This window comes from Equus asinus, chromosome 12, assembly GCF_041296235.1.
Source record: "Equus asinus isolate D_3611 breed Donkey chromosome 12, EquAss-T2T_v2, whole genome shotgun sequence".
Lineage (NCBI taxonomy): Eukaryota > Metazoa > Chordata > Mammalia > Perissodactyla > Equidae > Equus > Equus asinus.
The window spans coordinates 65,097,309-65,116,992 of record NC_091801.1 but is presented as its reverse complement, the minus strand read 5'-3'; the positions used below and the strand labels follow the sequence as shown (position 1 = coordinate 65,116,992).

General features: G+C 38.1%; 1 protein-coding gene across 19 annotated transcripts in view; it reads left to right on the top strand.

Moving 5' to 3' along the window:
• Positions 1 to 19,684, top strand: part of ENPP2 (ectonucleotide pyrophosphatase/phosphodiesterase 2) — a 103,831-nt gene that overhangs the window by 28,256 nt on the left and 55,891 nt on the right. For 12 of the 19 annotated variants that reach the window (XM_070481515.1, XM_070481520.1, XM_070481519.1 and 9 more), the window contains exons 2-5: positions 2,074 to 2,176; positions 11,636 to 11,791; positions 16,325 to 16,450; positions 18,743 to 18,803. In XM_070481515.1, coding sequence (XP_070337616.1) covers positions 2,074 to 2,176; positions 11,636 to 11,791; positions 16,325 to 16,450; positions 18,743 to 18,803 — 446 coding nt within the window. Of the gene's footprint in view, positions 1 to 1,638; positions 1,859 to 2,073; positions 2,177 to 11,635; positions 11,792 to 16,324; positions 16,451 to 18,742; positions 18,804 to 19,684 lie in introns of those variants that run through there. The other 7 variants (XM_014867691.3, XM_014867690.3, XM_014867688.3 and 4 more) reach the window with 5 other exon arrangements.

The following is a 19,684-nucleotide window of genomic DNA, read 5'->3' as shown; positions in this document are numbered from 1 at the left end:
CATGTCAAAAAAATTAATGGATGATGTTCAGTTCTTGAGTCTAATTTTTTTTCAAGAGGAGCCTTCATTGTCCTCAAGCTGGGTTTCTAACAATCAAATGTCAGACAGAATCTAAAGTTGTTGGACTCCGGTAAGGGCTGGGGAGGTTGACGAGAAGGGGAGGCTGGTTTTCCAGAACATTTGGAACAGTGTGGCATTACAATGCAATCACAGGATTGCCTTGATATTTTCCTTTTTGGTTTATAGTTTTCCTCTTAAAAGCAAGTCTACATCTTGAAATTTAACATAAATAGTAGAAAAATCTGACATGGAGTTAACATCTTTCATAAGCCATGCTAAACACCCAACTCCAAATCATTTCACTATGGCACACAGACTAAAGCAAGAGACTCCTGTAGAAAAATTCATAAGCCTACTATGGCTGCAAGAGTGCAAAATTAGAAGGATTTTAGACAGGCGACATAAAGTTTGGCAGTGTGTTTTCTTTTCCTCAACTAGCTGTTCCTAAATTCTAGAATATATAATGAAACCCAGGCCTACTGTGCAATCCACCACAAACAAGATCTTGCTTTTGTGCTCTCAAGGTTTATTTGAGCCGAGCCACTGAGCCGTCAGTAATGTTGCGTGATAAGTGCCGTGTTTGTTTACGTACACACATATGCTCTGTGCCAGAATGATGGTCCCCGGGCCTGGAGAGAGAAAAATCAAAGACAAGCCTTCTTCCCTCATTTGAATCCTAAAAGTGCACAACCTTTAAATAACTTTCAGGTTTAGAGACTTGATTTCCTTGAGAAGTCGCCTGGTTGCCGTATAACCTGGTCAAGAGATTTTAACGCTCACAATAGCCTCACAGGACGCAGTGTTTGGTGGCTAGATGACAGTTGAAGTGAGAAATAACTAGGGAAACAATTCCTTAAAACTAAATTCTTGCTGCCATTGAGATTTCCTTCCTAAATTCAATCACTAATAAAGCTTCCCCATCCACCCCTTCCCCCCACCAAAAAACCCCAAGCTGTCAGTTTTTTCGGGAAGAAGAGGCAGAGACGGGAGTTATTTTGTCCCTCCTCAGAGGGCAGGACTTTTTGCTGCTTAGCTGGCATTTCCAGTATTTTGATAAAACTTACTTCTCTAAACTCTAACAACGACATGGGGAAATATAATGCTATCTCTTGTGTTAGTTACAATCTTGAGAGAGTTCATCGTGAGAAATATTTGAGAAGTCAGGAGTTGCTGAGAATGTGGCAATGGGGACAGGGTCGTTTAAACTGCCAGAAAAGTAAATAAATGGGAAAGACAGGGAAAGTTATTAGGTTTATAAATTATAAAACTTTCCTTGCTTAAAGAAAATAAAGTCGTGAGGTTGACTACATTGAATAACTACATTGTAAAGCTTAAAAACTTAAAGCTGGTGGAAACCCTTTTATGGCTCTGTTTCATTTTTATCGGATAAAATACATTTGGTTTCTTTTTTAAAAACCATGTTTTTGTGAGGGAAGGAAAATGAACATGCACTGTTATTGGCCACAGCAACATAAGAAACCCTCATGTTGCCATAGGAAACCACATGAAAGTGTCTGTGTGTAAGGGGAGGGACCGATAAGGGGGTGGGGAAAAGGAGGGTGATGTTTCCAGTCTCTTAAGCTCAGAGCTGCGATTTGTGAACAAACGGTGATGAAATCAAGCTTTGGACAAATCAGAGGAGCCTATCAACCTCCCAGGTGGGATTACTTGTAGTTAATAGACTGAACTCAGAGCCCCAAAAAGCAGTGCATTCAGTGTAGGCAAAAGAGAACACGCTGCAAAAGCCTTTCCAAGAACTTCTGCCATGGCTAGGAGAAGCTCGTTCCAGTCGTTTCAGGTAGGAGAAGGATGGGATGACAGGGGCAAGACTTGATCTGGAGCATCAGCTGCTGATTTTGAATTTTTCTTTTTAAAATTAAGACAGCATTTTATGGTGCATTCTGGAAGTTGTAGGATTGGGTGGTGATGTTGAAGTCATTTGAACTGGCTTCGTATAATTTGCTTTAGTCTTGTCTGGCTGTATTTGACAACGAGATCTCTTTATTCCCTTAGGTACTATCCCTGTTCACTTTTGCCGTTGGAGTCAATATCTGCTTAGGATTCACAGCAAATCGAATTAAGAGGGCAGAAGGATGGGATGAAGGCCCTCCCACAGGTAAGCGTGGCAGCTATTTGCATTTTCAATCCCTTTAAAATATTATACACTAGGTAATCAATATAAACTCATTAAGAAACTCATCTTTAAGAGATAATCTTACAGTAAAACTAATTTAGTCCTAGATTTCCCTGAAAAAAAAATCCGGCTCTGTGTATAATTCAGGTGAGAGAATGTGGTTTAATTAGTGAACATTTATGATTACTTCATGATAACTGGCTTTTAAAATCTTTGTACTCTGAAGTTTATAAATGTTAAGATAAAAATTAAAACCCTTGTTAACAGGTGAGGCTAAAATAGAAGTGGTGAGAACAGGTGTTGGTTTAACATTGGAGATACATGAATTTGATTTATTGTCATGTGATATAGGATGTAGTATTTGTCACCAGAAAGTTCTGACCTAGGAAAAAAGAGGAATAGAAGTAAAGAAGGCAGCGAGCTGTCTTTATGAAACTTGAGAAATTTAAGACTTTGAGATTATTTATCTAAAATAGGAAAAACGTAAAAGAGAAGAGGGGCTTAAAGAGGCTTACAGGATTGACGTGCACTCATTGTTTTTTCTTTTGGCATAAGGAAAGGTAAGTTCTAATAATGCTCCTTGACTTAACTAATAGAACCGAAGTGAAAGAGTTTCTTTCTACAATACACTGCACCATAAGCAGTGTGGGAATTCTTATAAAGGAGCTCCTTGTGCAAACGGAGGGGCTTAACTGACCAGGTCTTAAGTAATGAGTTGGTTAATTTCCTGGAAATTGGAGCTGCTGATGGTTTTATAAATAAAAATTACATATTAAGTAATGGGTACTCTAGGGGGCAATATTTTCTTGACTTTCCCTGACATCTCAGCATGTTTGTCTGCCTTCCTGTGAATTTTGCATCTCCCTGTGTTTCCTGACCTGGCTCCTCTAAAACGCTATCACCTGTCTCTGGTTAGCCAGCATGCGATTTTATTAACCACGTTATGATACATGTATTGATGGAATACTGAGTTTTCCTTACATCAAGTAAGCTACTTTTGAGTATGCCAGAAGGTTGAAAGAATTATATTAGAAGTAGTTTAGTGAGTCAAAGTGGGGTGTGGTTGGGGTGAAGAGAAAATAGATCATAAAAATTGTACCCCCAGGGAGCCAGATAGACAAAATGAGTTGTCTTCTGTTGGGGAGGGAGAGGAGAGATCACTGGGCTGGAGAATCCTGTTTTTATTGGTAACAAATGCTGTCTTCAAAGACCTCTTTTTTTTTGTTCCAGACAAATATAACTCATTAACAATGACTATAACCGCTCACACTGGAAGGGGGATCAGATGCTTAGCGTGGTGCAGTGGGCAAGATAGCAGCTTGAGAGCCCACTCCTGGTTCTTTCCAATGCACCCTTGAAGGAGTTTTATTCTGTTTTATATCACTTCGGCTAAAACTGATATTAAAAGTTGTTTTGCTAATGAATGTACAAAATCAAGTCACTCGTTATTTTCAAAGTTGACTTTTTTTGGAAACAGTCATGAAAATCCTGGACTGGCACCCTGGATCTATATAACTTGCTGTGTGGTCTTGGGTAAATCACTTGTGAAGGCTGTTTCCATAGCTGGACAATGAGGAGCAGGCCTAGATGATTTCTAATTTTCCTTCTGGATTAAAAAAAAGCCCATGATTCTATCCATTCTGTTTCATCGCCTCTTGAATTTGTGTGCTCTCTACTGGAGAACTTGAAAAGTATAGACCACATTTGTTAATCCTTGAATATATTTTATGTATAATAATTTATTTCCATACATTATAAGGAACAGCTATGAGAATTAACAAATCAATGCTACTTCTGGAAGAATGATATAACATATAATCTGTAAATCTACATAATCTTAAATAGACTACAAGATATTTGCTTGTTGAATTATTTAATTAAATCACTGATTATTTTAGCCTTTATAGTATCTTCTAAAATAATTTAATAGTGAAAATTCTACCTCTATGAAGCTTAGTCTTGGGCTACAATGCCATTTAAGTCTGAGTTTTAGGATTTTGGTGTGCCCGAACACTCGTTATTTTTAATTTTTCTGTTGATGTAGCTTACTGGTTGTTTAGACGCTGTGCTTGATTTCTCTTGAATAAAGACTAGAGATGTACTTTGGAAACTGGCTGAAAGCATCGTGCAGGGAGTTTACGCATTTTTATCTTTTTAAATGTTATATGTGCCTTAGATACCACATGTAGTTGGTGATTCTGTCAGCAAGTACTTCGCATCAGAAGACATTGGGTGAATTTTTATATACGTATTAGAACAGGATACTAGGAGGAAAGGCAGCCATCCATATTCTCAACAGTGCTTTCATGTTCCAACGAAATCCTGGGAGGCTCAGTGCTTCAAGGTTGTTTCACCAGATAGAAGGAACACAAAGGGTATTAACACATGGCCAGCTGCAGACTGACCAGAGCAAGGCCTCCCATTCAAAAGCATGCAGTTTCTTGTTTAGTACACGTGGTTCCTGAGTCTTCAACAATAGCTGAGAACATTCTACACAGATGCAGACCCTCTCTGCTGTACTGTGGGCTGGAGTGTTAGTTTCAAGGCTGTGGCAGTGCAAACAAACTGTTATAATTAATTAACTAGCAAACTTGTTAGCTGGATTTATTGTTAGGACCTAGTCGTCTATTGGAAATAATGGTGGAATAAGATTTCTTCTACCAGGTCATAGATAACATCTACAGATTTATTAGAAGACGTGAAATGAGCAGAGCTAACTATAACTCTGTTGGGTAAATGTAAGTAAGGTAAGTGAGATGCCTGGAATAAATTTTCAAAGAAAATGTAAATAATAAGTGCAATTCAGTTTGCCATCTTTGTGCCATACACCTGATGTAGCCAACTTGCTTTACCTTTAAGATGCAAGAGAATTTTGTGCGTATATAGGTGTGTGTGCACTCATGTACGTGTGCATATGTGTGTGTTTGTGGTGTTATGGGGGAGTCTAGTTTACTAAAGTTTGTGATAGATAGTCTTTCAGTCTCCAGGTGGAAATGGGATATCCTCTGAAACATAAGCCACTGAATACTTGAAAGACAAAGGGAAATTTGTGAGCTTGTGAATAACTGGCTAATAGAGGCTTGAAATCTTGATCCAATTCATCATCATTTCTAATGGCTTGAAAGTTTAAAAGTATGTGAATGAAATTCACGAGTAAATGTGAAATGAAGAGTGTCTCTAGCAACTTCATGAGTAAAGCTTTTCTTTGTGAGTCATGGAGAAAACAGACAATAGTGATAGGAGCGGGAAGGTTGGTGTTGATTTGATAACCTTAGGAATCTCATTCTACAATGAAAAGCTGTTTAAATGGTGGGATGGTTGCATGAAGAAAACTGCAAAGCTGATGGATATATCAGTCATTACTCTGAGAGGACAACTCTCTCATGAGGGCATATCATATCATCAGACTTTATGTTAGATCTAATGTAGAAATCAGGGGGAGTTTCAGTCAATGGAATGAAATTATCTGGATTAGAATCGAAAGAGGGTAGAGATTTTTCGCTTCTTTGTTAAATGGAGCTTTGGTTCAGTGATTCTTCATCTGTCTTTAAACTATACGGCATCCTCTATCTTGTTTGCATAACCAGAAATCTCAGTCTACAATAGAGTTCAACATAGATTCTTGAATCAACAAAAAAATCAACAAATCTTCCAAAATAATGTCTTAAAAAGAACATCTAAAATTTGGAGCCTATACACAAAATTTGTAAAATCTTTGTTAATGAAAACAGTACTGAAGTTAGATTCAGATGATCCAAAATTTTAGCCAGGCCTTTGCTAGCTCATATCAGGCCTAGAGTTCTGATTGTGCAGCCAGAAAAATGGGGATAATGTTGCCTCTTTATCTGAAAAGGTTTATGAAAACAAAATGCCATATTAAGGCTAATGACCATATAAGGTGTTAAATAGATGATGATACATTTAACTTATCTTCAATTTTGTTTGAAGGCCAGTGTCTAAATTCTCACCTTATTGAGTCAAAAATACCTGTGGTTTAAAATGACATATTTCATTGTTTGGCTGCAGATTTGCAAATCATTCAGACTTAGGCTACTGACTACCATCATGCATGCTATTTGAGTGGTTTAGAAGTTGAATTAAAGTTTTTAGTTTTTTTAAGTTTATAGAAATCTGTTTTGTTGTAGTTTATGATGTCGTTCCACATGAATATGTTGTATTTATAAAGCATTGAAAGTACAGGTGGTTGAAAACCTCCCAGGTGGACCTATTTATTAAGAAAATTGTCTATGGGGGCTGGCCCCGTGGCCGAGTGGTTAAGTCCGCGTGCTCCGCAGCAGGAGGCCCAGTGTTTCGTTGGTTCGAATCCTGGGCGCGGACATGACACTGCTCATCAAACCACACTGAGGCAGCGTCCCACATGCCACAACTAGAAGGACCCACAACGAAGAATATACAACTATGTACCGGGGGGATTTGAGGAGAAAAAGGAAAAAATAAAATCTTTCAAAAAAAAAAAAAGAAAAAAAAAAGAAAATTGTCTATGAAATCTGGCCCAGCAGCTGTGAAGAGGAGAGAACAGTGATGCCACGGTCATGGGTACTTATAGAAAGTGATGTATTTGGCAAGCAGAGATACTGATATGCAGGCCTGTATGTGAGGGCTGCTTCCTAAAGGACAAGGCTGTATATCAAGAAAAAAATGGCATCTTCAATACAAGAAAGTATGACCAGAAAGAGTGGATCATATACTCCAGAAGAGGCATAAGACAGTAGTAAATTCTAGCATTGGGTGGCATCTTGAGCATCATCCACATTGTCTGCCTCCTTTCCCTGCAATTTATACTTGAGAAAGAGCAGGCAGACACAGGAGAACCAGTTCTGTTTCAATGCTCTTGGAAGGCAGCATAACCACAGTCTGTGACCCGTTTCAAAGCTTTACTCCCCCTTTCAGGAAGCTCTCCGGCTGAGAACCACAGAGAATGGGAGGAACAGATAGGGTGCTGTATCTCAAACACTGACCAGAGAAAACAGAAGAAAGAATCTTCCAGCTTTAGGCTGAGCTAAATGTTTTCAAACTTAAATATTGCCTCCCTCATTGGCCATCTTCCAATTCTGAAAATTTCTTTTTGCAGAAGGATTTAGAGGGCAGTATGATTGGCAGTCCAGGATTTTTCCAATAGTCTAATCAAATTATCAATAGTTTTTCCTTATATAAATGGCACCAGAATTCTACAACACTACCTTCGTATATGTGTGGTAAGATGGAATGTTTTAGAAATAAATTTTTACTTAACTAGGTAAAAATAATTTTACTTGTTTCTATCAGAATTATGAATTTGAATGGAATAAATCATGTTTTACATTGGTATTTCTTTAAATATGAAATTATGCTTCTATGAAAATAAGGAATGTAGAGCATTGTTTTTGTGCTTGTCATATATATACGTATATATACATTTTAAAATTTGAAGTCCCTATTTAAAAAAAATGTCTGTATAGACCTGTAACATTTATTTTTCTAAGATTCTGGAACCGACTTGTATCTTTAAAGTAAAATAAGGTTATTTAAATATGTAATTAAAAAGGTAGCAATAGAATTTGGATCTCATAAAAGTATTGGCAAATGGCTCATATGAAATTCCACACTTCCATCATACTTATCACCCATTTCTGACTTGATCCTTTTGAGTTTTTTAAAAAAATTTTTTGTCGTCTTTGTTAATTCTGAGCTTTTATGGAAGTCTCAGTAATGATCTAAGATGAAAATTGCGGGATACCACAAGTTCATTTATCCTTTAGTTCTCATCATACTTTTCAAAAAATTATAGAACTGAAGTGCTCACCTTGATGTTCTCTTGATTTAGGTCGAGTAAAGGCAGGTTTTACAGATCTTAGAATTCAGACTTATAATAAGTCAGGGCATCTTTGCATATTTGACCATGACCATTGAATCAGGGGCTAGAGCTTGTTATGAAGGAAGGTGACAGGGGTGGAATAGGCCCTGGAGAGGCAAAGTGAATATTGTTCTAGTCTATCACTTTATTTTATTAAAACAGGTGCAGTAGTTCAAATTCTTGGGATCAGTGGATGCAAAGAAGTATATGGCTTAATTTATCTTCCCATTTCTCTTCCTGTCATTGTCAGCTGAATCCAGGTCAGTCAAGAATGAATTTTGGCATGTGTGTCCCTAATCCACACAGGCCCAGGAATTTACTGGTAGCTGAAAGCTGTTAGAACCCAGACTTGAGTACAATACTTTTATGAGATATATCTTTGCATTACGAGCGGCAGTGCAACTTTTTCTTAACAAAGCTGTCTTCAGTTTAAGGATTGGCAAGGAAGATTGTAATTGATAGGGTCAAGCTATTGAGTGAGATTCAGTTATTTAAAAAAAAATGTGAAGGATCAACTTAATAATTAATGTTGTAAGAAAATAGTAAAAATAACGTTGATAAAGTGGATGAAGGGAGGTTTAAAATGGCTAAAAATTCATACAGATATTTTGAGAGTAAAGAGAGAAATAGGGAAGAGATTATGATAAGGGCAAAGCAAAGGGCATGAATGGAGGAAAATTTCAAATGTGTGCTGGTACACCATAAAGAAGAGGAGACAGACAAGCCAACAACTGTCAACATTGTGCCTTTGGGTGTCTTCTCGTTATCTCAGCTATAAGCATGGCAAAGCACGTTCGTGTGGGCAGCTCATGGGAATGAATGCTACTCAGAATTTATTAGATGGCTATTGGGATGATTTTGTCTAAGCAGTAAAGGAATAATTCAATTATAAGCATTTTTCTTATCTTTATTTTTGGTATAGGACTTTCTCTATTTTTCTTTTTTTCACTTCTTAATCCCTCCACCGCCCACAGTTTCTCATGGTCCAGCATGCACTGTTGATAGGTTGGCCAAAGTCAGTAGAAAAATGTGGTTTATGAGCCGGAGGCAAGGCACTGCATTGGAAACCCTATTTCCTAAACTGAACTCGTGTGGTTTGCATGTATTTCAACATCCCAGAAGCAACCAGGCAAAAGCATTGCACATCTCATGGTCTAGTGAATCTGTTTGCTTTAGTTGAACAGATCCAATGCCATAAAGGTTAGGATTGGATGACTCTGACTTTAAAGTGAGCAAAGCATTAAGGGATGAACAGGATGTTCAGATAAATGGCTTTCGTGAACCTAGAAATGTCACTTAACATCTGTTCTCCCCTTGCTTCTTGTATTTTCTTGATTTTAAAAGTAATATGTACTCTTTATAAAAAAAGGAAAAGTTCATAAACATGTAAATAAGGAAATAAAAGTACAAACAGCATGTCATAGATAACATTTGTTAGGATATTTATCTGTAATATATGTTATATAATGTATACTTGATACACATATATAAACACGTATGTACGTATATATGAGAGAAAGAGAAGTAAGAAAGGAAACAAACAAAAAGACAGTTGTAAAATGTCTTTGAAATTTCAAACTGCAGAAAGGTAAAAAGTCTCTTTGCCTTTCTCTTTCTCAGTCATTTTCCCCAAAGGTAATTCCTGTAACGAGTTTCTTACAGGACAAAAAAAGGTTATTCACACCTGCACTTTAAAAAATTATGCTCACCTGTACAGTGTCTCAATCTTCCCGCCCCTACCCTCACTCTCTCATCTCTGTTTTTATTTTTATCTTTATCGTTATCCTTCTTGCTCTTTTAGTCTCTATTTTGAACACAAAATATAATATATACTATTTAATACCAAGGAACTGTTCTGTTCCTTGCTCTTTAAAAGAACTTGTTTATATATTTTGTAGATCTTTCCATATTAGCCTACGCAGATCTACTCATTCTTTTTAAGGGATGCGTAATATTCCGTTTATGGATAGAGTGATTCTTTCTTGATGGGGAAAACAACATGGGTTGACTTGAGGGTCCCTCCCTCTCCTTACAAAACATTGCAATGAACAAGACATTTTCTGTATATCTATCTTGGCAAACTTTTGCAAATACAAGTGAGAGATAAATTCCTAGTAATGGAATTTCTGGGTGAAAGATTCATATGCATTTAAAAATGTTGATAGATACTTTCAAATTGTGTTTTATCTTAGAAAAATTTTTATTCCTAGCAACAGGTATGACACTACTTATATTTTCCACTTTTCAGAAATTAATTATTTTGTAAGCTAGAATGAGGATCCAGCTTAATTTTTTCTAGTCAGCCAGTTATTCCAGCACTACTTACTAATTAATCATACTTTCACTTACTGATGAAGCCTTCTTTCTTCTGATTTAAAATGTTACTTTCATTTTAAAATAAATTCTCATATATTTGACCTTGTTTCTGGTCCTCACCCCTAACACTGATCTACTTATTTTCTAGTATCAAGCTGTTTTAATGATTTAAATTCAGAATATATTTTATTATTCAGTCTTCAACAAATTACTCTTCCTTTTCAGTTTTTTCTTTTTTATATATATATATTTTTTATGAACTTGTAATATCCTCTCAAGTTTCAAGAAATCCTCTTTATATTTTTATTGTGATTGCGTTGAATCTTTAGATTTGTTTAGGACAAATTGATATTTTTATAATGTTAATATTTTTACCTCCAGGATGGTATGTCTTTCCATTTAACCACATCTTTTAAAATGTCTTTTTGGAGCATTCTAATGTATTCTTCATGTAGGTTTTACAAATGTCCTATTCAATTTATACCTAGATATTTTATCTTTTAGGTACTATGATGAATGGAACTTCCATTTAGTTTTTGAACTTATATTGCCTATATATAACAAATTTGTGTTGTTTTCATCTCACCGAATTATTTTTTTTCCTTCAAATTTTTTGATTCTTGAGATTTCAAGATGTGCAATTATATCATATGAAAATAATGAAAGAGGATTTATTTTTGACAAGCCGAGACTGTGGAGTTTGTGTTTGTGTAACTCTAGTTACAGGTGTAGATTTTATGGCTGGAGAAGACCTATAAAGTCTTCTATTCCATCCCATACTTCCAGACCATTCTCAGCACATATGGGCTGAATTTTCCTTACAAAAAGCCATGGATTTTTAAATAGAGAAATGAACCCTTGTTTCTAAGTGTATAGATCAAAGTTATATTCTCTGTTGGCGACATCAGCAGCACTAACCATCACAGATTTGCAGTAATACTAATTGTAAACAGTAACAAAATCAGTAACCAACATTTGTCATACTATCTGTATGTCTGACACCCTGCTAAGTGTTTCGCATGGGTTGTTTCATTTAATTCTCATTACAACCTCAGGTTACTTTTACTAATCCCCCCATTCTACAGATGAGAAAACTGTGGCACAAGGAATTGCAGCAACTTGCTGAGGGTACATAGCTTGCAGGTGATGGAGCCAGGCTGCTTGGCTAGAGTCTGACTGTATCACCACACTGTACTGCTTCCCAGTGCCACCCCTACATGGTGACATGACCCACTCCCCAGTCCCATTGCCTTCTCCTCTTTGTCTTGCAGTGTTATCAGACTCTCCCTGGACCAACTCTTCTGGATCTTGCAAAGGCAGATGCTTTGAACTTCAAGAGGCTGCACCTCCTGAATGTCGGTGTGACAACTTGTGTAAGAGCTACAGCAGTTGCTGCCATGACTTTGACGAGCTTTGTTTGAAGACAGGTGTGTAACTTTTGAGTCCTCTCCAGCCTTGATTAGATGACTTAGAGTCCCCTGCTGTTGTACACCCTGGCATTGACACCCTGCCTTGGCCAAACCAAACTGTGGGTTCTAGTTTTGTTTCTTGAGTGGTTGTCAATTGCATGATGAGTCACCCTGTGTGACTGTTGTTTCCATAGAAGGCCCCCCCAAGGCATGTTCTTTGCAGCTGCAATCATTATTTGCTGGTTTCGGAAGTGCCTCTGCCCAGGCTTTTTTTCATCTTCATTATTTCTATCTCTTGCTATCAGTTCCCACATTCACTGCTAGGGCATATGGGCTGAAACTGTGCACATTCTTGAAGTGTTGGAGTTTTTTGTTTTTGTTTTTATTTTTTGCTTTCCTGCATAGTTTCTAGCGTTTGTGGGGTGTTTTTTTTCCGTCTTATCATATAGTGACTGTTGGTCCACACTGATGACATTCTCCATTCTCTATGCAAGTGGAACATTGTTATGGAATTCTGCTTGGGGCAGCATGCTTGGGGTAGGTCTAAAACCTTTCTCTACAGCCATCCTGAGCTTTCTTTACATGCCTTCTCTCCTGGAACAGTCAGTAGAATATACAAGATTGTGAATGAATGCACACGAGTTGTGAAGAACCACCTTTGGGGACTCCACTGGCTGTTTTCAAAGCCCAATATTCAGATAGGACTATGGAGATGCCTTGTAGGTTATTGACCATGCCAGTGGGCAAAATCATATTCAGACTCTCTGAGAGAGACCACGATCGACTCTGTTCTTAACACCACTAGATGCAGAGATTCCAAGCTCCCCCTCCAAGTTATTACTTGTTTTTCAACTGTTATGGTTAGATGATTCTTTTAAAAACCTAACCTATATTATCGTTGCTATTAGTCTGATCTCTCTACTGACATCATTTTCCTTACTAAAGAAATAGCCCTTGATTAATATAAAAACCGACCTCAACTCCCTGACTAGTTCTGATTTGTTTGTTTCTCCCTCAAAATAAGAAGCATTTCACTAGGCTGTTTTTTGCATAATACACTTTCCAAACATTCGGCCTTTTTGTTTGTTGTTGTTACTTTCCTTTGGAACTTCTCCCAGGTTCTTTAGTTGTCGGTCTGCAAACTTAAATGCTGAGAACCTTGTAAACCGAATATATGGATGGAACAGATGTTCCAGCAGAATTCTTTGGCTCTAAATCATTGTTTCAAACCAGCAGTCTGTGTTTGCTTGGCACTGAGGAACGGACGAACATTTTATGTTTCCTCGCTACCTTCAGCAGCTCCTCCCTGACATGTCATCCCAGCCTTCTGGATTCCTTGTCTTAGCACTCCTGGCTGAATTGAATGGCTCTCCTGACTCTCAGCCCTCTCTGATTGTAGCTCATGCTTTTCTTCCCAGGTTTAATGAATATGGACTATAATAACATTTTTAAAGTAGTATTTCCCTGTGTACAAAGATAACATATGCCAAATGTGGGAGAATCAAATATCAAGTAATAATAAAATGATAATAAATAGTTGAAGGGGAAAACAAAGTCTCTGAGATTCTACTCTGCTGACACAAACACTCTCTAGAGAAAGGCACAATCAATGTTTCAGTGTAAACTCTGACTATTTTGTGTGTGTGTGTGTGTGCATGTGTGTTTAGTAGGTATGTATGTGTGTATGTATATTTATACAAGTCTGCATATGTATGCCTGTGTGAGGGCATATCTGTATTTATATACCTTTATATGCATCATCCTCTTGAATGGCTATGTAGTGTTCCATAGAACAGATGCAGCCTACTTCATTGAGTAATTGATATTTACATTTTCCCAATTTTTGCTATTTATGAACAATGTATCAGTGAATACTGTTCATACATAGTCATACGGTTGTCTATTTTCCTTACGATAAATTCCTAGGTGTGGGATTTCAGGGTCAGAATATATATGCCTTATTTTTTTTTTTTTTTTGAGGAAGATTGACCCTGAGCTAACATCTGCTGCCAATCCTCCTCTTTTTGCTGAGGAATGCTGGCCCTGAGCTAACATCCACGCCCATCTTCCTCTACTTTATATGTGGGACACCTACCACAGCATGGCTTGCCAAGCGGTGCCATGTCTGCACCTGGGATCTGAACTGGCCAACCCTGGGCCGCCAAAGTGGAATGTGCACACTTTGCTGCGCCGGCCCAATATGCATTTTTAAAATTTCAGTATATATTATAAAATTATACTGCTGAAAGCTTCTATTTCTCTCGGAGGGCACGAGAGCCTTGCACCAGTTCTTTTTCAGCACTGGATATTCTCATTCTTAAACATTTTTTTTTTCTGATCTGATAGGTAAACTTCTTATTATCCAGTGAGATTAAATATTTTTTAATGTTTATTCCCATTTTGCTTTGAGAGATACACACCTGAGTGGCTCATACTTTGTAGTTCACTCTGAATCCTAATTTTTTTTTTATTCCATTCTTATATGAAGTCAACAGTTCCTCAACAAATGTAGCTTGTTAATAGGGATGCTCTTTTGTGAGCAAAGGGATTTTCTTATGAAACTAGGGAGGAGTAAAAGTATACTGGTTGGTAGAGTTATCTTTGAATTGGGAAAAACACTCACAATCTCTGTCAGTCAAAGTAACTTAGGAAAACTGCTGACCATTGGGAATAGCAGGTCCCGGACAAAGGGACTCCTAGTCTTTAATCTGCTTGGGAAGAGAAGGCAGTGGAAATAGGGGATATCAAAAAATAAGAGAATGAAATCAGGATGCAAAGGTAATTCTAAAAGAATAGAAATTCAACAATAATTGCATGGTTTTCCAGCATTGCAATTAATGTCCCTTTGTCCATTTATTCACTTAACAATAGCAACTCTTGGTAGAATATTACTAAGGAGCAGCACGGCTTTCTAAAATCATTGTCTTCTACTTATGACATATTTTGAGAGATGAAGACCTGAATCCTTTAGCTCAGAGAAAAGCACCCTCCCTGCTATACTGTCACTCTATCAATGCCATCTTGTTATTTCCTTCACAGCACTTAGCAAAAACTGAACCTGCCTATGGTCTGTCTATCCCAATTGGAATGTAAGCTCCGTGAAGACAAGACCTTGTCTTTCTTGTTCTTCACGACCTCCCCAGCACCTAGAACATAGAAAATGTAGTAGAAATATTTATTGAATAAATGAATTGACTATGAAGTTTCTCAACACAGCAATCCTGAATTTAAAGAGTCATATTTTATTTTCATGGCAATTTTCAGCTAGATTTAATAAATTCAAGGAACACTTAGCATGTACAGGCACAGTCTCAGGCACAGGAGATATAATGGTGAAAAGAGAGATGTGATTTCCCCTGCCTTGAAGCTTATAGTCTAGTGGAGGAACAGTCAAACAAAAAGCACACAGTGGTTAAGTTCACATGCTCCACTTCAGTAGCCCAGGATTAGTGGGTTTGGATCCTGGGAGTAGACCTACACATGGCTTGTCAAGCCATGCTGTGGCTGTCTCCTACATGCAAAATAGAGAAAGACTGTCACAAAGTTAGCTCAGGGACAGTCTTCCTCACCAAAAAAAAAAAAAAAGAAAGAAAGAAAAAAAGTACAGCACTCTCTTTAAAATGAAAATACAGGGCCAGCCCGGTGGCACAGCAGTTAAGTTCGCACGTTCCACTTCTCAGCGGCCCAGGGTTTTCTGGTTCAGATCCCGGGTGTGGACATGGCACTGCTTGGCACACCATGCTGTGGTAAGCGTCCCATGTATAAAGTAGAGAAAGATGGGCATGATGTTAGCTCAGGGCCAGGCTTCTTCAGCAAAAAAGAGGAGGACTGGCAGTAGTTAGCTCAGGGCTAATCTTCCTCAAAAAAAAAAAAAAAAATGAAAATACTACTTTTCTGAATGTACCCTCTTGTTGGGGTTGAGCCCAGAGCTCTCAATAAAGTATGCTCAGACAGTAATCTGTAACCTGTCTACCGGCCTCCTTGAAAGTAGGGACTCTGACCTCTTACTGTAGGTAGGGCCACATTTCGGTCAATGCTTGGAACTGCGAGTGTTTTTGATATCCCTTATACTCTTCATATCTGTTTAGGCCTTTAACCTCCAGGTCTGTCTTATAGCAGGTAGAGGCCATTTAGTTGCACTATCATTTGTATTTAAATTAAGCTGATTAAAGTGGAGTAACACTGCTTTGGAAAATAAAAGAGTCCAGCCATAGGGACTATGCCTACACAGTAGATACCCCTGTCACAAACCTTGGATGCTGTACATTTTATTGGGTCTTTTTGGACAGTTCGCAAGTGGAAAAAGGGTTCCATTTTCCCAAAGGAGCCCAATTGCGTTTCGCTTTGTAGTCTCGGTTTGAAAAATTGGGAATTTATCCTAGTTGTATGCCTTCCAAATACCATCTAGGCCTCAGGCCAACTCTAATTTCACTAGGAGATTAAATGACGTGGGATTTTAACTCTTTTTGTTGGCAACCCCTGTAAGAAATCATGGCCTCTCTCCTTTGGTTGGTGTGAAGCAGTGAAAGTGTTTTATTGTGCCGATTACAGCCGGTGGCTGGGAGTGTACTAAGGACAGATGTGGAGAAGTAAGAAACGAAGACAATGCTTGTCACTGCTCGGAGGACTGCCTGGCCAAGGGAGACTGCTGTACTAATTACCAAGTGGTTTGCAAAGGTATGTGTTTGCTCGTATCGGCTCGAGCTTTAAAGGAATGAAAACTGGGGATGCTCCAAGAGAGCCTAGCTGTTGTGGCTATAACACCTTGGCTATGGGTCTGGGAGGAAAGAATGAGTTATGCTTTTTAATTTCTCAGACTTCTTTCTTAGTTTTACTTCCCTGCATTTCACTGATCTGAAATAACCCTAAATTCCATAATTAGATAGACCAATAGTAATGAAGAGATTTCTAAAGTCAGCTTTCCTAGAAGCAGAGCCCAAGACAGGAATTCCATCCATGGAATTCACCGAGGGAACGCTCTGCAGGAAAACCATGTAAAGGAGAAGGGGCAGCGAGGGTAGGGGCGCAGCAATGGCGTGATCTCAGGTGAAGTCTCACCTCGACCTGCCCTACTGCGGGCTCTGGAGAGAACATCCCCATGTTCTTAGCCTTGAGACAAGACACATGGCTTTTGTAGCCACTGGATGTAAGCTGTGTGCCGAGGCACCAGCAGCAGGCTGAGGATGAGGATAAGCTTGTAAAAAGGATCAGGGTGCCAACAGCTCCTATTATACCCCAAAGCCACACATACATGTGTGCTGACTTTGTATGGTTGATTGTAGAATATGATGGTTTTATTCCAATAATAAATACTAGCCAATGGACCACCGAAAATATAAAAGATGCTATTTCTGCCTTCAAGGAATTTAAGTTGCCATGCACCCACTTACAGAAGTTAGTGGAAAGACCCAAGAATCTTCATGTAAAATTTGCAAGTCACTTTTTAGTGTCTAAATTAAGGCTTTCTTCCTAGCTGTGACCTGGAACATTTACGAAGAGTTTCTGTTAAAAGATTTCAGGAGGCTGACCCTGTGGCCACGTGGTTAAGTTTGCATACTCTGCTTCAGCAGCCCTGGGCTTCACCAGTTCAGATCCTGGGGGCAGACCTATACACCACTCATCAGGCCATGCTGAGGAGGTGTCCCACATAGCACAACCCGAAGGACCTACAACTAGAATATACAACCATGTACTGGGGGGCTTTGGGGAGAAGAAGAAGAAGCAAAAAAAGAAGATTAGCAACAGATGTTAGCTCAGGGGCCAATCTTTAAAAAAAAAAAAGATTTCAGGGAAAAAGCAAATCAGTTCTGAAACGTATATAGTGTTGAATTGTGGCAAGAGGGTATTACATTAATCCTGAATTTGGAAAATTTCCCCTACCCAAAGAATTATTGTAACTGTTGACAAAGCCTGAAATTGATTAGGAATTTATTTCCCTTTCCCTTTTATTTCCCAATGTAGTAAATGTACCAATAAGCCACAAAGGCTGTTAGAAGAGAAAAGAAAGAAAAAGTCCTAGGTATCATTGGTCATTGAATCATTATACATTGGCTGTTGCTGGCTTACGATTCTAGTTGCCGTACTTTTGTGAGGCCCCTGTGTGTGCTCTGGGTTATTACGTGTGTGGTGCAGCTTCCCCATTTTGAGGAGCACGGTACTTACTTACATAGTTGGCAATGGATTGATTATTGGCGTCCAGGGGGGATTTTCAGTGCTCTTTACATGCCAGCAATTTCTCCAAACTCTTGGTCACCAATTTTACTTATATTCAAGACACGTGATTTTTGTTTGTTTTAGGACAGTTAAAGGCAGATGCTTTTTGATAATTTTTGGTTTGTTGGAAGGAAACTTCATTTTTTATCTGAACTCTTTTCTGTTCTCTGTTCTTGATAGGGGTAACTCAGGAAAGATATAGGTTTATGTTCTCAGATCTTGGTGGAAGATAAAAGTGAAAGATAGCATTAGTTTTTATTCCTAAATTCAAGGGCTATACACGGGTCTATTGGCAAATAATCTCTCTATTGGAATCTTCCATCTATCATCCCTAAGTGTTCTAAACCTTTTCCCCCAACTAAAGGAAGTTGTGCCATGCTTTCTATGGCTTTGAGATGTTCAGTGGTGGAGAAAAGAATGTTCCATCTAATGACCAAACAGTTTATTTCTGGAGGGAAACAAACATGAAATTTTGCTCACTGACGCCACTGGTGTTTTTATCTACAAGACATTTAGACTCAGAAGGCTCGCATAAACACCATTTGGGGTTATTAAATCTTAGCTTTCCCATCATGGATGGGCCTACTTTAGTAAGCCAAACCAGACACTAGACTTTATTTCGGAATTTCCTTTTCAATGATGTCCTGTTAGCAACAAGTATCAAACAGCACACAGGTCCTGGAATTGTAGGCTTCAAGGCTCTAGATGGCATTTATAATTAGATTCACCAATACATTTACCTATTTTTCCCAATAGGAGAGTCACATTGGGTGGATGATGACTGTGAAGAAATAAAAGCCCCAGAATGCCCTGCAGGGTAAGTGTTTTTTATGAATATTATGAAGTTTTATATATTAGTGGATAAAATATCACAGGATATGGATGGGTGCACGGATAAAAACAATGTAAAACTGAAATCCACGTATACAGGCAAACTTATGAGTACTTATGAGTAATTTCCAAGTTAAAAACTAGACTATATATTTTGAAGTAGAAAATTCTTTTTTTAAATTTTTTGCTATTACCTCTGCACATATTGGAGACTTAGTATCCCCCTATATTTCGCCTTAGCTGATGATTTTACAAAGTGTATCTAAATATCACTGAAGAAGGAAAGAAACATTTCTGACAGTGACTTATTTTTTAACTGTTTTTCCTAAAGTGCTGCTTTTGCCTTTTTTCGGGTGGAAGAGGGGCGGTCTATAGAACTTCTTGAAAAATATCGTCCAAGATGGTAACTCCTACCAGATGCGCTAGAAACTTGACAAACCACTGAAGTTCTCTTTGCTGGGGTACAGCCAAACTTGAGTGACACCCCACAGCTCAAATGTGACCAGCATAAGGCACTTATTGCGCCTTCCAGGAAACTGTTGAAAATTCACAGACCCTTAAAATGTCTGGCAGAAAATAAATTTTCAGCAAATGTGTTTTCATTAATGTATTTGTTCAAGTGTTTTTTCGTTTTAAGCAGCACGGCCTGGGACACAACCACCAAGTATTTAGATATTGTTTTAATTTTTGCTTCCTTTTTAACTTTAATGAGCCACTTGAATGCCGTTGGACGTTTGGAATGGGACGGCAATAGTTTCTATTTAAAATGTGTTCAGTTATTTTTGAGGAAAAAGAAGTCTATGTGGTAGAAGCCCCATAAGATCATAGTGGTGATGATAATGAACTCTTGTGTAGCATTGTTCTAAG